The sequence below is a fragment of the Canis lupus genome, chromosome 22 (genome assembly GCF_048164855.1).
Source record: "Canis lupus baileyi chromosome 22, mCanLup2.hap1, whole genome shotgun sequence".
Lineage (NCBI taxonomy): Eukaryota > Metazoa > Chordata > Mammalia > Carnivora > Canidae > Canis > Canis lupus.
The window spans coordinates 14,981,547-15,006,719 of record NC_132859.1 but is presented as its reverse complement, the minus strand read 5'-3'; the positions used below and the strand labels follow the sequence as shown (position 1 = coordinate 15,006,719).

The following is a 25,173-nucleotide window of genomic DNA, read 5'->3' as shown; positions in this document are numbered from 1 at the left end:
TCATGTTTTGTCTCCCTCTCTGATATTTCCCACTCATTTTCTCTCTTTTCCCCTATAATCCCTTTCACTATTTTTTATATTCCCCATATGAATGAAACCATATATGTTTGTCCTTCTCCAATTGACTTACTTCACTCAGCATAATACCCTCCAGTTCCATCCACATCTAAGCAAATGGTGGGTATTTGTCATTTCTAATGGCTGAGTCTTATTCCATTGTATACATAGACCACATCTTCTTTATCCATTCATCTTTCGATGGACACCGAGGTTCCTTCCACAGTTTGGCTATTGTGGACGTTGCTGCTATAAACATTGGGGTGCAGGTGTCCTGCCATTTCACTGCATCTGTATCTTTGGGGTAAATCCTCAATAGTGCAATTGCTGGGTTGTAGGGTAGCTCTATTTTTAACTCTTTGAGGAACCTCCATACAGTTTTCCAGAGTGGCTGCACCAGTTCACATTCCCACCAACAGTGCAAGAGGGTTCACCTTTCTCCACATCCTCTCCAACATTTGTTGTTTTCTGTCTTGTTATTTTTCACTGGTGTGAGGTGGTATCTCATTGTGGTTTTGATTTGTATTTCCCTGATGGCAAGTGATGTGGAGCATTTTCTCATGTGCTTGTTGGCCATGTGTATGTCTTCCTCTGTGAGATTTCTGTTCATGTCTTTTGCCCATATCATGATTGGATTGTTTGTTTCTTTGCTGGGTGTGGAACCTGCTTAAGATGTTTAATAAGTTCTTTATAGATCTTGGATATTAGCCCTTTATTTGATATGTCATTTGTAAATATCTTCTCCCATTCTGTAGGTTGTCTTTTAGTTTTGTTAACTGTTTCTTTAGCTGTGCAGAAGCTTTTTTTTTTTTTTTTTTTTTTTTTTTTTTTTTTTTGTGCAGAAGCTTTTTATCTTGATTAAGTCCCAACAATTCATTTTTGCTTTTGTTTCCCTTGCCTTCATAGATGTATCTTGCAAGAAGTTGCTGTGGCCAAGTTCAAAAAGGATGTTGCCTGTGTTCTCCTCTAGGGTTTTGATGGATTCTTGTCTCACATTTAGATCTTTCATCCATTTTGAGTTTATCTTTGTGTATAGTGTAAGAGAATGGTCCAGTTTCATTCTTCTACACATGGCTGTCCAATTTTCCCAGCACCATTTATTGAAGAGACTGTCCTTTTTCCAGTCGATAGTCTTTCCTGCTTTGTCAAATATTAGTTGACCATAGAGTTGAGGGTCCATTTCTGGGTTCTCTATTCTGTTCTACTGATCTATGTGTCTGTTTTTGCACCAGTACCACACTGTCTTGATGATCACAGCTTTGTAGTACAGCTTGAAATCTGACATTGTGATATCCCCGACTCTGGTTTTCTTTTTCAATATTCCCCTGGCTATTCGGGGTCTTTTGAATCTCTTTTAAAAGCATACTTTTTTTTTTTTTTTTTTAACTGGCACACTAGAATGGGTCAAAGTCCAGATTTCTCACCTTTCCCTAAAAAGTCATTTCCCTTTCATGACTTGAAAACTTATACTTGGTTATCATTGACTCTTCTCTCTTCTTTGCTCTTCCTATGCACTAGATAGCATTCACTTCTGTTAGCTTCAGAAGGGCAGGGAGTTTTGTTTCTTTTGTTCCCTGTTGGGTTTCCAGCCTGGCATATAGTAAAGCTCAAAAATATTTGTCGAATGCTGAATGAAATCAAGTACAAAAAATCCCATCTACCCTTTGGTTAGGTTCTTAAGTCAGCATATTAGGCAGAATTAGTTTATAGCTAAGTAATTCTTTATAATTCCCTAAACTGCCTACACAATAAACATATAGGTATATTATTTCTAAGTCCCGTGCAGTTTCTGGCCAGCTTTGGAACAGATCATTGTTTGTCAGTTAAGCCCCAGATGAAGTAGTCAGCTAGTGTTTAGGGGGTTATATTGCATATAACTTTGAATAGTTGGAAGCCTCTGGGAAGCCATCTGGCTTTGAGACCAGATTCAGATCTCTCATCTCATACTTACTGAGTGGATGAGCTGACATTATGTCTATGGCTATTTCTCCCTTTCCATCCTCTTCCTGTCTTTGTCTTCACCAAACTCTTAAATTTGAACTGGTATAATTAAATGTGTACATATGCCTTGCTGCAGCACTGACACTGAACTTTATGAAAGCTGAATAGACCAATGGGGATGAATCAGACTCCAGGACCACTGACCTCAGTCGGGAAGTCCACAAAGGCAAGATGGTTCTTTCTCCTTCAAATTTGCTCTTCTAGGGCTCAAAAAATGTGACAGCTTTGCAGGTTCTTTTAAAGAGCTGAATCCCTGGAGAAGGACTATCACTTCCCCAGGATCAGTGGGCAGCTCATTTATCTTCTACCAGGAAATTTCTAAAGACATCGATTTTCCTCTTTAGCCAAAGTAAAGGTAACAGTCTAAATCTTAAGTGAAATTTCCTTTCATACAGAGCAATCTGGGGCTTGCTATGGTAAAGAATAAAGAATAAAGTATTTTTTTAAAGGCGTTCTTAAATTGTATGTATTTCCTTCATTATACTGCAAAATGCATCTACTCACACCAGTCAAATAAGTGCAGTTTTAAAAAAATAAGATCAACTTAGCTGGTGGCAAATGGGGGAGCTATTGTCTAAAAATAATAAAATATTACTTTCTGATAGGAATCAAGAAAAAGATGAAAGATTTGACTGAAGCTGGTCCTTGGTTAGTGAAATTGTATTTGGCAGATAATGGCATAGACGGAAAAGGAAAAGAAGGAGAAAATGGCTTGTTGGAATTCACTCAGATTTTAATGTGGTGAGTAGAAAAGAGGTTTTATTTGTTCGCATTCTAAAACTAGGTGCTTGGTTTAAATCATAGGGACAATGATTTAATTACAATTCATTTTATTTTATTTTATTTTTTAAAAAATATTTTATTTATTCATTTAGAAACACAGAAAGAGAGGCAGAAACACAGGCAGAGAGAGAAGCAGTCTCTCTGCCCAGAGCCCGATGCGGGACTCAATCCCAGGACCCCCAGATCACGACCTGAGCCAAAGGCAGACGCTCAACCACTGAGCTACCCAGGCGTCCCTGCAATTTGTTTTAATTGAAACAGTGCCAAATGAGGTTTTTCAGCTCTGAAAGGGAAGCAGCGACCCACCTGTGATCTTAAGGGAAGGCCTGAAATCATAAAAATGGCATGGCAGTTGTATATGAGCCCACAAAGGAGTTCCAAAGACCTCACTAGAAACCCCATTTAATGAAGTTGGCAACTGAGGAAAGGCAGGAGTTATGAGCTCCAGATTTTTCTTCCCTAAAGTCAGCCATGTGACCTAAGGAAGAAAGGCAGCCTACTCAAGAGTGAATACTATTTTTTTTATTACAAAGTTGTCTCAATCTACCTAGGCAGAAAAACAGAACTTTTCTCAAAAGCTTCTGGAAAACAGAATATTTCCTTGCCATATTTATGCTGCAACCTTGGACATCTCTTTGCCCAGCTCTCTTGAATTCCAAACCCAGTGGGCTAAGCCACAGTGAGCATCTGCAGCACAGTAGGAAAGCTTGCTCAGTGGAGGGCTCCAGGTTATACCATGTTAGACATCAGTACTGATAGCACTTTAGGGCAATGAAAGACAACAGAACAGAACTAAGATTTGAGACTTGAGGGCTGGATTGATGGCTATTTATTTTAGACGAAAAATATCCTTTTTTAAATAAACTTCTTTATTTAGGAAAGTTGGGAATTTCCAACTTGGATACCTTGGCTGCTGTTTTTTGTTTTTTTGTTTTTGTTTTTGTTTTTTTTGCTTTGTTTTGTTTTGTTTTGAGAGAGAGAGAGAGAGGCAGAGACACAGGCAGAGGGAGAAGCAGGCTCCATGCAGGAAGCCCGACATAGGACTCAATCCTGGGTCTCCAGGATCAGGCCCCAGGCTGAAGGCGGCACTAAACCGCTGAGCCACCTGGGCTGCCCGGCTGCTGTTTTTATAATAGTTATATTAATAAACATCATTTTATTTCTCTCTTAGTATATTGGTAGATTTAATACATTGCTGATATATTATCTTTTTAGTATATTGCTAACATTTTGTTAGGAGTTTTCACATCTGTGTTCATCAGGGATATTGCTGCCTACTTTTCTTGTAATGTTTTCCTTTGTTATTGGGATCAAGGTGATTTTGGCCTTACAGAATGAGTTACGAAGTGTTCCCTCCTTTTCTATTTTATGAAAGAACTTATATTAGAATGGGCATTATTTTATCTTTAAATATTTGCTAGAATTCACCAGTGAAGACATCTGGACTTGGAGTTTTCTTTATGGGAAGATTTTTTAACTACAAATTTAATTTTGTTAATAGATGGAAGGCTATCCTGGTTATTGTGGGAGGGGGGCGTTATATCTTTATATCTTTTAAGCAATTGGTTCATTTTGGCTAAGTTTTCAAATTTATTGTCTTAAATTTATTCATAATGTTTCCTTCTCATCATTTTCCTATTTGGAGGATCTGTAGTGATGTCTCCTCTCTTGTGCTTAATATTGATAATTTGTTTTCTCTCTTTTTTCCCCAATCAACATGATTAGAATTTTATCAATTTTATTGATCATCTCAAAGAACTTCCTTTTGGTTTCCTCTAATATTTTAATTTTTTCAATTTCAATTACTTATACTCTTATTTTTATTATTTAACTTTATTCTATTTTCCCTGTTTAATGTGCTCTTCTTTTTATTAAGATAGAAGCTTAAGTTTTTTATTTTAAACTTTCTGTATTTCTAATGTAAATATATTATTAACACTAAACATTTTTTCATTGCATCTTGCAAATTTTGATATGTCATATTTTTATTGTCATTAAGTCAAACTATTTTCTAATTTCCCTTTTGATTTCTTTGACATATGGGTTATTTAAGAGTTCTGTTTAGTTTCTACATATTTGTAAATTTTTCAAATATTTTTTTATGGTTGATTTCTTTTTTTTTTTTTTTTTTTTTTTTTTTTTTAATTTTATTTATTTATGATAGTCACATAGAGAGAGAGAGAGAGAGAGAGGCAGAGACACAGGCAGAGGGAGAAGCAGGCTCCATGCACCGGGAGCCTGACGTGGGATTCGATCCGGGGTCTCCAGGATCGCGCCCTGGGCCAAAGGCAGGCGCCAAACCGCTGCGCCACCCAGGGATCCCTATGGTTGATTTCTAATGAAATTATGCTGTGATTAGAGAACATACTTGTTTTTGGCCCAGATTATCATCTATCTTGGTGAATGTTCCATGTGCACTTGTAAAGAATGTGTATTCAACTATTTTTGGTTGGAATGTTAATAAATGTCAGTTAGGTCCAGTTGTTTGGCAGCATTGTTATGGTTTTCTATATCTTTACAAATTTTCTATTTACTTGTTCTATCAATTATTGAGAGAGGGGTAATTGTGACTTTGTATCTCCTTGCAATTTAATCAGTTTTGCTTCATGTGGTTTTTAAAAAGATTTATTTTATTTATTTTTTAGAGAGAGTGGGAGAGAAAGAGAGCAGGAGGAGGGGAGCATGTGAGCAGGGGCAGGGGCAGAGCGAGAAAGAGAGAATCTCAAACAGACTCCCTGCTGAGTGCAGAGCCCAATGTGGGAGTTTAATCCCAGGACTCCTAGATCATGACCTGAACCAAAATCAAGAGTTGGATGCTCAACCAACTGAGCCACCCAGTGCCCCTTGCTTCATATATTTTTAAAATCTGTTGTGAAAAAAACATTTAAGTCACTTGAAGAATTGACCCTTATTATCATTATAAAATCCCTAGTAATAGTTTTATCTCTGGTAATATTCCCTTCTATGAAATATACCTTGATGAGTATTAATATAGCTACTTCAGCCTCCTTTGGATTAATATTAGCATAGTATATCTGTTTCTGTCCTTTTGCCTTTTTTTAAAAGATTTCATTTATTTATTCATGAGAGACAGAGAGGCAGAGACATAGGCAGAGGGAGAAGCAGGCTTCTCGCAGGGAGCCTGATGTGAGACTCGATCCCCAGACCTCGGGATCATGCCCTGAGCCAAAGGCAGATGCTCAACCAATGAATCACCCAGGCATCCCTCTGTCCTTTTACTTTTAACCTATATATATTTTTTTATTGTAACTTCTCTATAACTCAGTTTCCTCATTTGTAAAAATGGGGATAATAATAGTGTTTAACTCAAGAAACTGTTATAGGGTTAAATTAGATCATGTATGTAACATGTTAAATATAGTGCATAGGGCTCTAACTAGCCCCTTAATACAAATTAGAAAAAGGGCCCCTCCAGGCAGATAAATTAAAATAGGCACTACCTCTGGCCCATGAGTCAGAAGAGGTTACCCTTTCTAGGTCTATGCTTCAGATCCCAGAACTTGACAAGCAGAGCTTGGCAGATTTCAGCCCCACTCACACCTTTGGAGGACGTGGATGGCCCTGATCACATCTGATGCATAGTGAATGCTTTATAAAATCTTAACTCATGGAGTGCCTGAGTGGCTCAGTCAGTTAAACATCTGCCTTTGACTGCTCAGGTCATGATTCCAGGGCCCTGGAATCGAGCCCCATGTCAGGTTCCCTGCTCAGTGGGGAACCTGCTTGTCCCTTCTTCCTCTGCCTGCCACTCCCGCCCCTTGTTTATGTGTGCTCTCTCTGTCAAATAAATAAATCTTAAAAAAAAAAAAAAAAAAAAAAACTTAGCTCCTGTGAGGCTGAATATCAGACTTAGATGCAGAATTGTCAAGTTGTGAAGTTGTTTTCAATACTATCCCTTCTCCTTCTGTAATCCCTGCTCCCTCCTGAAGCATCCCTGCTTTCACCCATCTTATCTGACGGAATTGGACACAGGCAGTCAGTTCAGGAAGCCAAAACCAGGCAAGTCCTGATTAGATAGGCTATTTCCTTGGGAGCAAGACCTTTGAGAGGGAGAGTCTTGCAGAACCATTGAACCCCACCCTTGAGTTCTGGCTGCCGAATCAATAGAAAGTGTGTACAGGGAAAATGACCTGGTATTTACTACAGATCTTAACTGAAATATCATATCCCCAGTGCATGGGAAGGACTCAAAATTGTTTTATTGAAAGTTGTGTGATAATTTCTTTCAGAGCAGAGGCCATGTGTTAAATTTCTTTGATCCCTGTAATGTTAGACATATATGCATTTAGTAAGCGTGCACTCAGCATAATAACATCTCTGATACTGGATTTTGCAAGATAGTTTCACAAAAACTGCTTCATTCTGTTTTCACCACAACCTGATGAAATAGGCAGAAGAGCCAATTTGGGGGCCAGTGTTACAGACGAGAAAGATAAGACCCAAGAGGGCACATGGCCTGCCCATGATTACACGGTTGACAGGAGGTAGAAGCTGGCCAGGAGCCCAGGCTTTCACCCAGAGATCATGTCTGCTCATGATGCCAGAGATTCTCAAAGACCAGTTGGCAGGACAGTGCTAGGACATGAAGGAATGTTTAATAATCCTCAAAGAAATTAGAAAAAAAGGCAGGTGTAGTGTTCATTTTTCATAAAGCTAAGCTTACTTAATTTTAAAAGCTATCCTTTATTTTGACACTATGCCTTTCCTAATTTTGTCTAAAAATAGTTGGACTATAAGTGTTGCTAGGTGAGAACTGTTATTTATTTGATAAAAGTTGTCAAACCAGTCTTCTCAAAGCTTTTTGACATTTTACTGTTTGTAGAATCTAAAAGACTGGGAAGCCCTGCACAATACCACACCGTATCTTCTGAATAGATAAATAAATGGAAGATTTAAGGCAACTAAAAGTCTTCATCCTACCAATTTACTTAGGAGAGGCATCCAAACTAAAGAAAGTAGATTGGAAGAACCTGGATTCAGGATAGCTGTAGTTTCAAATTGGGTCAGCGCATCATCTTTGAAAGGGCGGTCGAGGAGAGTGTTGAAGACCTAAAAAGAGAAATCATACTCCAAAATAAATAGATTGAGTTTCTTTGAGTAAGCGTGCTTGGCACGATGCCATTTTGATTTGTCATTTTCTTTGGCCAGCCTGATCACATACTCTGCTCACTTAAGGGAAATTGACCTTGGAAACAATGTCCTAGGAGAAACGGCTGCTGCTCACATACTTGAAGCACTGAGAGCCAGAAAGACAGGTAGAGTGTTTGTGGTTTGTGTTCCTCTGCATTTGTCCAACATCTGCTCACCCCTATACTTTTCATGACCCACTCTACTTCTTTCATTAAATAACTGGTCTGAGCTAAGCGATGACCAGGAGCACTGTCATAAGCCACATACCCTTGTGTCCATTTGCCCAGTGATTTGCACAGAGTTCAAGAACTTTTATGATATCATATGTCATCTTTGACCTAAGCATAGTAGTCTCTGGAGAACATGTTCCAAGACCCCCAACGGATGCCTGAAACTACAGATAAGACCAAACCCTATATATACTGTGTTTTTTTTTTTCCTATACAAACATGCCTATGAGAGTTTAATTTATAAATAGGCACAGTAAGAGATTAACAATAATGACTAATAGTAAACAAGAATACTTATGGCATACATTGTAATTAAAAATATGTGAATGTGGTCTCTCTCTCAAAATATCTAACTGTACTGTACTCTTCTTGTGATGATGTACGATGACAAAACTTGCGTGAAGAGATGAAATGAGGGGAATGTCACAGCAGCGTTAGGCTCCTACTGACCTTCTGTTGGTTCTTCAGAAGGAAGACTATCTGCTTCCTGACCATGGGTAACTGGAGCTGTGGAAAGAGAAAACACTGGTTAGGGGAGGGTTACTATAAGGAATATTCTCTGAGGGACTCTCCTATTCTGTATTCTCCCCCACAAACTAACCTACAGATATTTCTCCAGACATCAATTGGAAAACTGAAGTGACATCCCTTATAAGATTCTGACATGCTTGCTGGACCATCAAAGATTGTTTAAATTGTGATTGACATTGGGAGAGCATCAGGAGTCCTTTATTATTTAACATTAGCCAACCCTGCCCCCCTCCTTCATTAATATGCATGACCAGAATTAACATAGCTATTTTACTGCAGACAGAAGATGAGGAAGCAGCATTTAAAATAAAGCCCAGGGGATCCCTGGGTGGCTCAGCAGTTTAGCCCCTGCCTTTGGCCCAGGGCTTGATCCTGGAGTCCCAGGATTGATTCCCACATTGGGCTCCCTGCATGGGACCTGCTTCTCCCTCTACCTGTGTCTCTGCCTCTTTCTCTCTCTGTATTTCATGAATAAATAAATAAAATCTTTAAAAAATAAATAAACAAAATAAAGCCCAAAAGGGGTACCTGGGTGGCTCAGTGGTTGAGTGTCTGCCTTTGGCTCAGGTAGTGATCCCGGGGTTCTGGGATCCAATCCCACATCAGGCTCCCCACAAAGAGCCTGCTTCTCCCTCTGCCTATGTCTCTGCCTCTTTTTGTGTCTCTCATGAATAAATAAAAAAATAATACTAAAGCTCAATTAAAGACATTGTAAACAGATTTGAACATCCAAATTCAGTGTTTAAAAAGGGAGAAAGAAATCTTGGTGCATTATCTGGCAGGTTACATGGTGAGAATTTAGTAGTACAAGCATTGGTCTTTATCATTTCTTCTATAAAATGACCATAGAGACATGGCATAGTTTTAGATTGCTTTTTTCTCTAGCCCTGGCAGTTTTCGAGAGCAGAATTACATATTACTATCTACCATGTTGCCATTTTTAAACCAAAACCACTGTCTCATCATTTCTTCACAGCCAACCAAATGATCCCAAGAGTTTTGAGTTATCCCTTTATTTTGGAGAAACAGAACATCTACTTCCTAGTCCATCAGAGTTGAGTTCAAATTCAATAGAATTATTTTGTTAAAACAATTTTAAATTTAACTTTAAGCTTAATAAGCTGAAAGCGGGTTAATGACTTCATTTGGTTTCCCTTAGCACCATGGTCACTTTCTCTCTATACTTTGTGGCAGAAGACATTATAAAAAGCTGCAGGCAGTCTTCTGATCATTACTGTGAGTGCTAATGATGGACAGTCTCAGCTGATTTAATGGCAAATTATTCTCATCGAGTACTTATTTGGAGCTGCAAGACATTGTGCTTGCTTAGTAAATGGTTCAATTTGCATAAACAGGGACAATAATTATGAAATACCCACCTGAAAATGCAGATTTTCATTTAAAAAGCATTAAAAAACAATTTATAGTTCAAGAAAGCGTTTTCCCCACAAATATAGTAGTATATATCATGAGTAGCTTTAATGCATCCACATTTTAAACCAAAATAATTATGGCATGTTTCTGATGGAGCACTTCATTGTTAATTTGAACACCAAAAAAGACTCCTCGAAACAGGGTTAGCTGGTTGGATTCAATAGGGAAATCTCTTGCCATTTAGTCTTAATGGCATCTTTTAAACATTAAAAGTGATTAGTATTATCACTGATTATAGAACTAATGTTCTTCTTTTGATTGCTTGTGTGTTCTTATCATTTGCAAGTTAACAAGCTAATTTCTAGTCCTAATTCTACTTCTTCCATGAAATCCAAATTAACAGCCTAAAGTCATTTATGTCTACCAAGGAATTCTTAATGAGCTACCTTTAATGATGGAACACACACAATGAAAGCTTTCTCAGAAACATCAGGAACCTCACTAGTTACCAAAAAAAAAAAAATAATAATAATAAAAGCAGAGGGATAAACATATATTATAGGGTTGCTTTTTTACTAATTTTTAAAACAACATAAGACTTCATTTATCCATTCTTATTTATCTAATTATTTCAACATAAATTTATTAAATGCTGTAGAACAAGGCAAAGGGCCCACAGTGACCACCAAGCCAAATGCAAACAGGCTCATTAAGTGACTCTCCTTGAAATAGCCATAGGCCCTAACTGACCAATTACAACCAGGCACAGTTCCTAAGATTACCAGAAAAGGGTAGATCCCATACATTCCCTGCCTCCTCACTTCACCCTATAACTGTGGCCCTTCGCCACTGCCTCCTAGCAGACAGTCTCTCCCTTGCTGTCCTGTCCACCACTCCCTTGTAGCGTATTCAGTAACCTTTTATCTCTTTTGTTCTGCCTTGAGTAAATTCTTTCACCCCCCCCCCATGCTGCCAGCCTCCACCCAATTGGAGCACCCCACATTGGTGGCCTGCACATCTGATTGGGACACCCCACAAATGCCAGGCTTTGTCTGAGTTGAGCAGTGAATCCCTGCTTTCTTGGGTCTTACTTCCTAGTGAATGCCAGACAGTAAACCAACTATAAAGAGACGTAAAATATATCATTGCATATCAGATGGGGATCATACTTGATGGAAAAATAAAGCAAGAAAAGGAGATAAAGCATGTATGTCAGGGGATGGGAATTGAGTTAGGATAGCCAGAGAAGGCTGTTCTAAGAAGAAACATTTGAGTAAAGACTGGAAGGTGTGAGAGAACAAGCCATGTAGATATCTAGGAAAAGAGCAGTTCAGGTAAGCAGAACAGCAAGTGCAAAGGCTTATGGCAGGAGGCTACCTGGTATGTTCTAAAACCACAATGGAAACCAGCATGGCAGGAGTGGAGGGAGAAAGAATAGGAGAGTAATAGGACAAAAGAGTTCCAAGAAGCAAGCATGGACAGCAGGGGGCCTTCTTGGCAATTATGAAGACTTTAATTTTTAACTTTATTGAGATGGAAAGGCATTTGAGAATTTTGAGAAGAGTGACCTGATCTGACCCACATCTTAACAGGATTACTCCAGCTCTCTGTTGAAAACAGATTGGGGGAGAGGTGAGAACAGAAGAAAAAAGACCAGTTAATGAGGTTTCTTTCTTTCTTTTTTTTCTTTCTTTCTTTCTTTCTTTCTTTCTTTTTCTTTCTTTCTTTCTTTCTTTCTTTCTTTCTTTCTTTCTTTCTTTCTTTCTCTTTCTTCTTTTTTATTATGTAGAAGCTTTTTTTATTTATTTAAATTTTTAAAAATTTAAATTAATTTAAATTTATTTTTATTTATTTAAATTTTTTATTTAAACTCACATATAGGTGAGTTTTCTCTGGAAAAATCAAACAGAGCTTCCAGCAGACCCAGGACACCCAGTGTGGCAGAGAATGAGGGTAAAGTAAGAAGCTGAAAAGAGGAGGACTAGGGAAAATTCTATATACACTGAACACTTGGGACTCAGCCTTTACCATTACCTGAGGCACCTTTGTCTACGCTGCTTCTGGAGGCTGATGGCCGTATAGAAGCCTGGGGTATTTTCTTTCTTTTCTTTCTTTCTTCTTTCTTTCTTTCTTTCTTTCTTTCTTTCTTTCTTTCTTTCTTTCTTTTTTTCTTTCAGAGAGCATGCACATGAGGTGGGGGGGCAGAGAGAGAGGGAGAGAGAGAATCTTAAGCAGGCTCCACACCTAGTGCAGGGCCTGACACAGGGCTTGCTTGATCTCAAAACCCTAAGATCACGACCTGAGCCAAAATCAAGCGTCAGATGCTTAACCCACTGAACCATCCACGCCTCTAGAGTATTTTTTGATAAACTGAATAGCCCCAGAGAAAGGAACAACAGATGCTGACCCCTGGCCATGCCCTCACCCTTCAAAAAAACCCAGCAAGTAAGCAAGCCCTGCTCATACAGAGGAGCTTCCCATCAGCCTTTGGATGCCTCATGCTTCACTGTGAACAGAAATCTGAGAATCTCCAGACACTTGAGGCAAGTCTTCAACAGATGAAACCAAGCCTGAAACAGAAAGAAAAAGGGAACTCTGAAGATAGACAACACAGAAAGTTAAAAAAAAAAAAAAAAGAAATTAGTTACAACTTCCCCCCGTGAAACAGAAGATAATGCATCTATAAAACAAGAACAGGATGCTGTGAAAAAAGAATAATTAGAAAATAAGAAAAAGTTCTTGGCAAATACAAATGATAGCCAAAATAAATATTTCAAAACAAATGATGAAATATGGAGTCAAACAAGTCTTTAAAATTAGAATGAGGGACATCTGAGTGGCTCAGCGGTTGAGCATCTGCCTTCAGCTCAGGGTGTGATCCTGGGATCCGGGATCGAGTCCCACACTGGCCTCCCTGCAAGGAGCCTGCTTCTCCCTCTGCCTAAGTCTCTGCTTCTCTGTCTTTCTGTCTCTCTCTGTGTGTGTCTCTCATGAATAAATAAATAATTTTTTTAAAAAATTAGAATGAAAAATTGGGGAGAATACATGAGAGAGGATCAGTCTGTGAACCCCAGTATTTAACTCATAGTTCAGAAAGAGAGAACAGAGAAAAGTGGAGAGAGGGCATTATCAAATAATTACCAAACAAATCAAGAACTTTCCCTGAATCAACACACAAATCTGCATATTGAAAGAGCTTTGTTGAGTGCCCAGCAACAGTGAATAATAACAACTCTGTCACCATGGCATTTAGGACCCTAGACAACAAAGAGGGGAATCTAACAGCTTACAGATAAATATTGTATATTCCATTCAAAAGACTGGGAATCAGAATGACATCAGACTTCTAACTGGAAGCTAGAAACTGTGGGACATGTGTGCCATGACAACTGTGTGAGAACTCTATCCATTCCCAGTTTCTAGCCAAGTATGAGGATAAAGTAAAGATCTTTTCAGCACATAAGAACTCAAACTCTGTGCCTCCTCTGTTTCCTAGGAAGCTCCCAGAAAACACACTTGAACAAAATGAGAATAAACCATAAAGATGAAGAATGTAGAATCCAGAAATCAGGAACCAATACAGAAAAGGAGAAAAGGGAATCCCAGATGATGGTTGAGGGTTCAGAACTAGTCCAAATTGAAGCAGAAAAATAGAAGACTACAGTAAAAACTGAATAGAGCATTGGAAATACTTAAGTAGGGGTGCCTGGGTGGCTCAGTGGTTGAGTCTCTGCCTTCCGCTCAGGTCATGATCTCAGGGTTCTGGGATCGAGCCCCACATCAGTTTCCCTGCTCAGTGGGGAGTCTGTTTCTCTCTCTTCCTTGGCCCCTTCCACTGCTTGTGCTCTCTCATAAATAAATAAATAAATAAATAAATAAATAAATAAATAAATAAATAAATAAAATCTCAAAAAAAAGGAAATATGTAAGTAGTTTCCAAGATAATGGGTGTATGACAAATAAAAGATATTGGGAAGAATATTTAGAACAGGTACACAGAAAACAATGTGAAGGAAAAATTAAGACATTAACTCAGAAGAAAGAAGAAAGTGGGGCAGCTGGCTGGCTCATTCAGTAGAGTGTACAACTCCTAATGTTGAGGTTGTACGTTCAAGTTGGGTATAAAGATCACTTAAAAATAAAATCTTTAAAAAAAAGGAGTTATAAACACCGTGTACAAAAAATATATGACCATACCAGTCAATACACCAAGTGTTGATTTTAACTAAAAATTGTGAAATATCACTCTTGAGAGGTTTGGTGAGAGGAAGGGTAACAGTCAATACGTAAAATTTTTACTGGAAAGAGCAAATAATATAAAAAGAACTTTGGGGCACCTGGGTGGCTCAGTTGGTTAAGCGTCTGACTTCAGCTCAGGTGATCATGATCAGAGCCGAGGTTAGACACTTAACCAACTGAGCCACCAAGGCACAGCCCAATATCTCCTGCTATCTTACATCACCTCAGCTTCCACTAAGGAGTTAGAGGCCTCACACATGAATGTGAAGGGCTAGAGTTTTATAAAGAAGTGAAAAGGATGATAAAAAATGTGATGTTCAGGGAACAAGACTGTGTTTTTTGTGGGTGTGGTTGTAGCATTAATCCTCTGAGGCTTCAAGCTGGCCCCCATACCACATTACTGGCCCCATTTCACGTGGTTTCCAGCCCCGAACATTCCTCACAGCCTGAGCCATATAGCCTATACTCCCTCCTGACCTTCACAGTGGTCAAGACTTTAGACCTTGTTTTCTGATTGACTTGTTTTCTGCCTCCTGTCCTCCTCTATAGGTGGGCCTTCTCCCTGACAATGATTTCTTCCTATTTGCTATTAACTTCTGCATCAGTTAAAGATGATATTTGACTACATGAACTAGAGAACCAGCTATAGTGGTTTAATCAGGTAGAGGAAGACTGAGCAGGTATAGATACGCCTCAATATCATTCATTTCTCTTTCTCCACCATCAGCCTTAGCAGGTAGCTTTTATCCTCATAGCTGTAAGGTAGCTACTTCACTGAGAGCCTCCCATTTCCATTCCAGACCAGAAGGAAGGGACAAGGAGAAAGTGCCGGTACTTGTACGAGGAAATTTCAGAAATACCCAGCATACTATGCTTTCCAGTTGGTCAGAAACCTGTCAAATGCCCATCCTTCATTTTTAGCTGGGCACATTGCTGCCATATGAAAAATCTGAGCTCTGTTAGAAAATAAGGTCAGAGGGTGCCTGAGTGGCTCAATCGGTTAAGCGTCTGCTTTCAGCTCAGGTCATGATCCCGGGGTACAGGAGTGGAGCCCCATGTTGGGCTCCCTGCTTAGTGTGAGCCTGCTTCTCCCTCTCCCATCTGCTCCTCCCCCCTACTTGCTCTCTCTCTCTCTCAAATACATTTTTAAAATCTTAAAAAGAAAGAAAGAAAAGATATTAGTCAGAGAACTAGAAGTATTTGCCTCAAGCTCCTTTAGATTATGTTAGATAGGTCAGCTGGTCTACACTAGACCTAATCAAAGGCCTTTGAAGCCAGGGACCCCATTAGAGTGGCCTAAGTGAGACACCAGGTTCTTTTCTAGGCATTCCACATAGTCCATCAAGTCACCTAGCAGACTGTATAGGTGTATAACTTGCTGCTCTATAAGGAAACGTGGAAGACACTGGGCCAAAATTAGACCCAGGAAACATGAAGGGCTACTGCACAACCCCTCAATCTAGGCACACCCCTGGGAAATTATTGTCTTAGATTTTATTATGGCCCAACCCCACCCTGAAGTATCAGAGCAACATCCCACCCCCCCACAACCACACCTTTTTTTGTGATGACCCATAGGATGGATGACCACACCAAGTACCAATAAGCGCTGCTCACCAGAGGAAAACATCTAAATAGAATACTGACTTTGCTTATCTTCCAGGCACATATGTGCCACCCAAGCTCTCAGTGACATGGTTTCTAACCCTTTCTAAGTCCTGAAATTATAAACTGTATTGTCTTCTACCTCCAGGTCCCTTATCCATATTCATCCACCTTACCCTCTACAACCCTTTTACTGTGCCCAGCATGATTTGTTCCCATGCCCTTACAACCATTTTCATGTTTCAATCTCAATTGATCTTCTGCAGGGTTATGCAGCACTATTTTTAAGTACTTATTTATAGTACATGCCGTACTATTTTTAAGGTTCTTATTTTTTCCTTTCAACCATATTTCTTACTTACCTTTCTGCTTCTGGCCTCTTCCTGGTGGATCCTGACCTCCAGAAACTACAACTTGAGGCACCTGTGGTCCTGCAAGCACTGCCCAGACATTTGGCTAGATGAGAAACAGGAAGGGGGAGAAGGGCAAGCACCATGAGGAAATAACAGAAGGATGGGTTGACACAGGCTCTCAGAATGGCATGCTAGGTATTTGAGTCTTATTATTCTGACCCCAATTTTGATGTATGGGAGTAGGCCTTTTTTTTTTTTTTTTTAAGATTTTGTTTATTTATTCTTGAGAGACAGACAGAGAGAGAGAGAGAGAGAGAGAGGCAGAGATACAGGCAGAGGGAGAAGCCGACTCCACGCAGGGAGCCCAATGTGGGACTCAATCTCAAGACCCCAGGATCACACCCTGGGCCAAAGGCAGGTGCCAAACCACTAAGCCACCCAAGGATCCTTGGGAGTAGGCTTTTCCACACACCACCAAGCCATTCCCAAATACTATCTGGGTGTCCTACCATTCAACTCAATTCTGACCCTACCTACCTGGGGATAGCATCAAATTCCACAGGTTAAGGCCTCAGTCCCACAAGACTATCCCCCTCCACCACCACCACCACTTCAGACATCGATAGCAAGTCCAGATTGTTACCTGTGCTTCTGACTGGCTGGCTATCAATTTGAGGTTTTCATGACCCCATCTTTAGGTTTGATTAATTGGCTAGAACAGCTATTATGACTCAGGAAACCAATTTATTCACTAAATTGCTGATTTATTACAAAGGATATTAAGGGATACAAATCAATAGCCAGATGAAGAGATACAGAGGGCGAGGTTTTGAACAAAGAAGCTCTGTCCTCATGGAGTTTGGAGCCCAGCATGGTGGCACGTGGAAGCATTCTGGTTTCCCAACCTGGAAGCTGTTTGAATCCTATCCTTTGGATTTTTATGGAGGCTTTTTTACATAGGCATAATTGATTAAATCACTGACCATTGGTGAATTTTTTTAAAAGATTTTATTTATTCATGAGAGTCACGCAGAGAGAGGCAGAGACACAGGCAGAGGGAGAAGCAGGCTCCCTGTGGGGGAGCCTGATGCAGGACTCAATCCTAGGTCTCTAGGACCACGACCTGAGCCAAAGGCAGACGCTCAACCACCGAGCCACCCAGGTGCCCCTGGCCATTGGTGATTGATTGAATCTCCAGCTCCTTTCCCCTCCCTGGAGAATCAGGGGATAGGACTGAATGTTCTAAGCCTCTATTTATGGTTAGTTCCCCTGGCCACCAGCCCCATCCTTACGTGCTGTCCCAAAGTCTCCTCATTTACATAAACTCAGGTGTGGTGGGTAGGGGTTTGTTATGAATTGCAAGGTACCCATTTCACCTTTACAGCTCTAAGGTGTTTTCAGGAACTGAGAACAAGGAACCAAATATATTTTTCAAGTTTTCCTTTTTAAAAAAATTCCAGTGTAGTTAACATAGAATGTTATATTAGCTTCAAGTATGCAATATAGTGATTCAACACTTCTATACGTGACTCAGTGCTCATCATGATAGGTGTACGCTTTAATCCCCATCACCTATTTCATCCATCCCCTCCCACATACCTAAGAGATCAAAAAATGCTCACATTTCTCTTACTACTCAGGAAACTCCAAAGGCTTTGGAGCCAGGAACCATGGACAAAGGCCAAATATATGTGAGAGATCTGAATAATCTAAATATATATTTCTTATAAATCACAAATCTTGCTTTATAGGAAAATCAATGAGAAATCTTGGTTTCAAGCCATACAAGACCAACTCAAACTGATCTAAGTACACACACACAAAATTGTTGACCCATGTAACTAAAAGTCCAGGGTGACTCTAGCTACAGGTCCAGCTGGATTTAGGGATTCAGTAACGCTACCTACCTTTATCTCCTGGAAGTTCTGCTTATGTTGACTTGATTCTCAGGCAGGTTCTTCCCACACAGTAGCAAGTTGGGCAGCATTGGCCATAAGTTTCCATTGTGCCAGTTTAAACTCAAGAAAGAACTTTTCTCCTGATTTCAGTGGACCATCATGAGTCACATACATACCTGTTAACCAACCACTCTGACAGGGAGAATTAATCCACTAATTGGCCAGATCTGGGTTATGTGTCTATCCACACCTGGAGGACAGGGGAGTGGAACCCCAAAGTAAATTCAAGATTCTGTTCCAGAAAGAAGCTAAAATGCAAGCTGGACAAGCAAAACCAAGAGAGGTCCACTAAAGATGAAGAGTCAATAAAGTATTAGAGGTGATGAATGACAAGAGCAGAATTTCACTTTCAGATGATTAATCTGGGAGTAGATTCTAGGATGGACTTGGGGTTGGGGAAGTCTGAAGCTAGGAAGACAAGTTGGAAGTCTCCTGCAATTATCCAAGTAAACATATGACAGTAGGAATGGAAAAGAAAGAACTAGAGTGATGAGTTATTACAGAAATAAATTGTTATGGATCACTCACATCAAGAAGATATAGGGAAAATGTATTCAGTGAGAGGGAAGATGCCCAGTTAATAAGAATGTATGAGAATGCCCTTCTCAGAAGCTAAGACCAGTCCATCAAATGGAGTTATGAGATATCCTACCCATTTACTGTTATGTTCACCCCCCTCAGGTAAACTCCCAATCTTAAAAATCATAATCACTCCTCAAGTCTCTTCGGACACCTTCAAATCTATTTGGAAAAATTCCAAGAAATCGAGTATTACCCGTAAAAAGAAGAAAAAGGTATGCTCTTGGATGTCTATGTCTGTGAGTTGCAGCCACCAGGGGAGTTGTGTATATGGAGCCTGGGCACTAAACTAGGGTAGATGCCACCCTCAGCAGATTTTGCACTTGATAAAATCATAAGAATTTTGGTCCTAGGTAACGGTATTCTAAACCATCAGCCCATTCTGGTGGATGATGATCATTCCCTCAAATGTTAGTGCAAACCTTGCCTCCTGTCTTCAGCTCCTCCACCCCAGTGCCCCCAGATACTGGTTCCTGTTAGCTTAATGTGGATTTGAAATGGTGAATTTACCTAAACTATTTATAAAATATGTGGGATCTATTAGGTGGTGATGCTTTACATATGTTTACTCTCCATTGTATGAAGTTGAACTTCCTTGTTTCTTTTTTTAATTTATGATTTTTTGTTCATTATTTCACAGGCTAAATACTGAATATGGATGCTATATATATTTATGGATGTTTTCTATTTCCATGGCCAACCGGACATGCCTAGGAAGATATTGCTTGTTCTATAATAGTAATTTTCACTGGAACCAAGCCACTTTCAAATTCTAAAATTTGATGACTATTTAATGAAAGTTCAAAATAGTGTGAATCCTACTATGCTTGTTATTTTCTAAAATGTGGGTTTCACAAGTTGGCCTTAGTTAAAAATAGATAGGATTCCTCTCTGGGGCCTCTCACATGCATGTGAAATTTATGATTTGAAGGAAGTCATGATCTTTATCTAAGAAAGAAAGAATCTTCTTTTGTAAGTATATATACAGTTGGGAACAGTAGGAATATTTGGAAATAACCACTTTCTGAAAGATGATCCCCAAAATGGCGATCTTCCCCAAATGAGGAAACTTCTAATCACTTTGCCCTCTCTTCCCCTAATGAAGATGTCTGTTCCATGAGGAAGGGAAGAGGTGTGGTTGACCAATGGATGGATGATAAGTTGGATTAACTGGAAGTTATATGCCATGATGATATGGTGTGAATGAAAAGCCTGGACTGGGGAATGAAATAGACTGGAATCCTCTGTAGAAAACTGCTGATTTCCAGGTGTGTAACATTGCCCAAGTCAGTTAGCCTCACTTAGCCTCAGTTTTCCCTGATACAGGTAAAACTAGCACCTGTCTCATTTGATGAGCACTGAATGAGATAACACCTGTCCAGCATTTTTGGGCAATACTTGTTTCAAAGTGCATGCCCAAATATAAATATTAGTGGCAGTTATTGTTGATGTTAGAATTGAATGATTCTGGTTATTTCACTTGGAGTAGCTACACAAGAAAAATTAAAAAGAAGAATAAAAGACTGAAGACCTCTCCATTTTGAAGTTTAAACACACACACACACACACACACACACACGAAAAGCAAGACCATAGGGGCACCTGGCTGGCTCAGTTGGTAGAGCATATGATCTCAGGGTTGTGAGTTCAAGCCCCACGTTGGATGTGGAGCCTACTCAAAATAAAAAACAAACAAATAAAGGAATGAATGTATTAAAAAAAAAAAAGCAAGACTCTGTGTGTGTGTCTCTGTGTGTGCATCATTCATACCATGTATGAATCAAGTTCTGGCAAGTCTGTAGAACCAAACTATCTGTGAAGGTAAGAATGGTTACAGAATTATGTTCACCCTTAAATATTTTGGCATCTAGGTAGGAAAACAAGATCCTCATATGTTAAAAGTAAACAATAATAGAGTGTAAGAATTGAAATAATATAATAGATCTTCAGAACTTATATATCCAATGTGTGAGGCCTCCTGAGAAATTGTACCTGCTTTAAAAAAAAAAAAAAAAGGAAAAAAAGACCTTTTTGAAATTTGCGACTGACATTTTAAGAGTGTAAAATCTGGCAATGTAATCAAAATGAAAAATACATAACTTCTGACCTAGGTATTCTTCTAGAAATTTATTTTACAAATATACTCTGACACATTTGTAAGGAAATGTTTGTAATGATGTTTAATGCAACACTTTATTATACATTGGAAACAGCTTAATGTCTTGAAGGATTCTCAGGGAAATAAAATACAGAAAACGTACTTAGTGGAATACTCTGCAGCCATTGAGAATAATGTGGATAAGGAAGTGCTTATATGGAAAGCTGTCCTACTGTTACTATTAAACAAAAAGAGCAGGCTAGAGGGATTCCTGCCTGGCTCAGTCGATGGAGCATCCAACTCTTGATCTCAGGGTAGTAAGTTTGAGCCTCATGCTGAGTGTAGAGATTACTTTTAAAAAATATATTTTTTATATAATTTTATATATTAATATATATTATATTTTTATATAATATATATATATTTTTAAAGCAGGTGAGTTAATAATATGTGTAAAAACTCATATGAAAAATGAATTGAGAGGCACTTGGGTGGCTCCGTGGTTGAGTGTCTGCCTTCAGCTCAGGTCATGATCCCAGGATCCTGAGATCGAGTCCCACATGGGGCTCCCCATGGGAAGCCTGCTTCTCCGTCTGCCTGTGTCTCGCCTCTCTCTCTCTCTCTGTCTCATGAATAAATAAATTCTTAAAAAAAAAAAAAAAAAGAAAAATGAATTGATGTAATATGAGCCAGTAATCTCACTTCTGGGTATATACTCAAAAGAAATGAAAGCAGGATTTTGAAGAGATCTTTGCATACTCATGTTCCTAGTGGCATTATTCACAATAGTCAACAGGTGCAAGCAACTCAAATGTCCATTGACAGAGGAATGGATAAACAAAATGTGATCTATCCATATAGTGGAATATTATTTGGCCTTAAAAAGGAAGGAAGTTCTATCACATGCAACATGGATGAACCTTCAAGGCACTGCTACCAGTCTCCAAAAGACAAATACTGTATGATTCTGCTTCAGTGAGGCACCTACGGTAATCAAACTCAGAAACAAAGAATGCTGGTTGCCAGCGGAAGAAGGAGAGCTAGAAAGTTATTTAATGAATATAGTTTTAGTTTTAGAAGATGAAAAAGTTCTGGAAAATGCTTGCATAACAATGTAAATGTCCTGAGATGCCTAGTTGGCTCAGTTGGTTAAGCATCTGCCTTTAGCTCAGGTCATGATCCCAGAGTCCTGAAATCGACTCCCACATTGGACTCCTTGCTCAGTGGGGAGCCTCCTCTCTCTGCCTGCCACTCCTCCTGCTTGGGTGTGCACACGCACACTCTCTCTCTGACAAATAAATAAAACTTCTAAAAAAAAAAAAGAATCATAATTTTAAAAAATAAGCATCTGACCCTTGATCTCAGCTCAGGTCTTGATCTCAGGACCATGAGTTCAAGCCCTGCATTGGGTTCCATCTTGGGCATGGAGCCTCGTTAAAAACAAAATGAAACAAAAACAATGTAAATGTACTTAATACTGCTGAACTCTACACTTAAAATGGTGGTAAACTGCGTTATGTGTGTTATATAACAATAAAAAAAAATTTAGGGGCACTTGACTGCCTTAATCAGTAGAGTGTGTGACTCTTGATCTCAAGATTGTAAGTTCTAGCCCCATGTTGGGTGTAGAGATTACTTAAAATAAAATCTTTTTTTTAAAAGATTTTATTTATTTATTCACGAGAGACACACACAGAGAGAGAGAGGCAGAGGCAGAGGGAGAAGCAGGCTCCACGCAGGGAGTCCAACGTGGGACTCCATCCCGGGTCTCCAGGATCACGCCCTGGGCTGAAGGCAGCGTCAAACTGCTGAGCCACCAGGGCTGCCCCAAAATACAGTCTTTTTAAAAAAATGTTTAAGGAGTTGTATTATGTGTTTGTACATACTCAGGAATTTCTGGAGAGTCTATTAACAGTACTTGCTTTTTTTTCATTGTATACTTATTTTACTATTTTAACATTTTTATCATTTATGAGCTATCAATTTAAAAAAACTTGAAATTGTTCAATAAACATCAGTAACAGCACTTTTTACTTGCTATGTGACCCAGTGCCAAAAGAGTGGAAGAAACACAGAAAGTGCCGTGATTTCCTGGGCAGTGCATGAATATACGTTGGCAAGGAATGAAGATGAGTAAGTTTGTTCTAAGTGCAGAGAGCAATCCAGCTGGAGCAGGTAGGGGAAGTTCTGTCCAATTTCAGAGATGTTAAAGTGTGAAAATAAAAAGGCATTCTCTAGGCTTTCATCCTTTCATCTGAGTTTTTCTCCTTTTCCCTCTCAAACTGGCCAGCTCCCAACAACTTGAGTGCATTTTTATCTTCATCTTGCCTTCCTCCTTTGTTAGCTATCTCACATTTAGAACCATCTCTGGTCAGATGTATGGCCGTTTAATATGAACAAAACATGTTCATCTGGGCTTGTTTATAGGCATTTTTATCTGGCTCATAAAGTTAATGTGGTGAGATTAACATCTGCCACCACTACTGCTGCTCTGCTCGGGCTGACAGCTTGGAAAGGTGTGCTTTCTTCACTCATACCCTGCCCTCCAGGGCCTCCCAACTGCCCTCCCCCCCTCCTTTCCCCCCCTCCCCCCCTCCTTTCCCCCCCTCCCCCAGTTCAAACTTGACCCCTTCCCTGAGGCTTTCCCCCACGGCATCAGTCCTCAGGGATGCCTCTGTCCCTCACACCACTTAACATTCCACTCGACAAGTAGCACACAAAACATCTCGCCAAATGTGACCCTGTGTCCATATCTCTATTTTTACATATTTATGGATCCTTGTGTCCTCAGCCTGGCTCCTGGAGTTTGGTTAGCCCCCATCCAGACACAAGGCCCGGCCTGAGAAGAGGCGGAGAGGCCCAGGAACCAGAGATGGGAGGCTTGGAATCCCAAACCCGACACTACAGGCGTCCACCACTAGGTGGTGGTGGTAATGAGTCACCTCCTTAGGCATTTGGTACCTCAACTTTCTTATCTCTTAAAAAGGAAGATGTTGTCTCTTTGCTTGAGAAAACAGAAGAACATGACCCCGAGGCTAGCAAGAGAAGCGCCCAGGCTTCATAACTGGCACCTTCACATGATAATAGCGGTGTTACTCCTACACATTAAAAAGAGGAGGTTAAACAGCAGCAGAGGTTCTTGGAGCATGGACCCCTGCGTCCGTGGCATCCTTGCAGGCGACCAGCGGGTCAAAACTATTTGCATGCCAGGATTCAGAGCTATTCTCCCTCTTTTCCCTCTTTATGAGAGCGTTTTCCAGAAGCTACATTATATGGGCACCATCCCTCTAATAACTTGTAATGAGATGATTACTATTAGTTTTTTTTTTTTTTTTTTTTTTTTTTTTTTTTTTTTTTTTTAGAGAGAGATTTTACTTATTTATTAGAGGCAGAGAGAGGCAGAGACATAGACAGAGGGAGAAGCAGGCTCCCTGCAAGGATGTGGGGCTCGATCCCGGATCCGAGGATCACGACCTGAGCCAAAGGCAAACGCTCAACCACTGAGCCACCCAGGCGCCCCTGTTACCGTTACTTTTAAATGGATGCATTTCAATCCTCCCCTCAAATTTTTAAAAAGATTTTATGTATTTATTCATGAGCGACAGAGGGGGGTTGGGCAGGGACCCAGGCAGAGGGAGAAGCAGGCTCCATGCAGGGAGCCCGACGTGGGACTCGATCCGGATCCCGGGTCTCCAGGGTCACGACCTGGGTCGAAGGCGGCGCCAAACCGCTGAGCCACCCGGGCTGCCCGTCGATTTAAGCTTCTTAAAAAGCAGACAGACTATATCGGGGTGCTGAGCCCCGAAAGTCTGAGAACCGCTGAACCAGGTTTGTCGGAAGACCTGGAGGCAAACGTCTCCTGCATACGGAGGACGAGGCGCCGAGGGCGAAGACGCGGTCCCCGCTCCGGCGGGGTCCACACGCGGGTGGCGGCGGTGCCACGAACGAGAGGCCTGTGAGGGCGCTGAGCTCCCGGGAGGCACACGGCAGGCACACGGCAGGCACACGGCAGGTCGCCCGGGGCCTGCGCAGGGCGCTCGGGGCCGCGGGCACCCAGGCTTCGCGCGCAGTCGCCCCGCAGGCCTCGCCCTCCGGGAGGCCCCCGCGGGCCGGGGGCGGGGCGGGGCGACGAGCGGCCGGGCGCTGGCGTCAGTGACGTCACTGGGCCGCGCCGGCCAATCGAGGCGGCCCGGGTCGTAGGCGCCGCCGGGGTC

The 25,173-nt window shown here is 40.4% G+C and overlaps 1 protein-coding gene across 1 annotated transcript in view; it reads left to right on the top strand.

The window, feature by feature from the left end:
• The window catches only part of LOC140613928 (uncharacterized), a 47,199-nt gene extending 27,522 nt beyond the window's left edge, over nt 1–19,677 (top strand). Inside the window, exons 8-11 of the mRNA XM_072792446.1 lie at nt 2,664–2,799; nt 8,011–8,117; nt 18,964–19,076; nt 19,502–19,677. Coding sequence (XP_072648547.1) covers nt 2,664–2,799; nt 8,011–8,117; nt 18,964–19,076; nt 19,502–19,513 — 368 coding nt within the window. The 3' untranslated portion in view covers nt 19,514–19,677. The remainder of the gene's footprint in view (nt 1–2,663; nt 2,800–8,010; nt 8,118–18,963; nt 19,077–19,501) is intronic.
• Nucleotides 19,678–25,173: the final 5,496 nt, after the last annotated feature.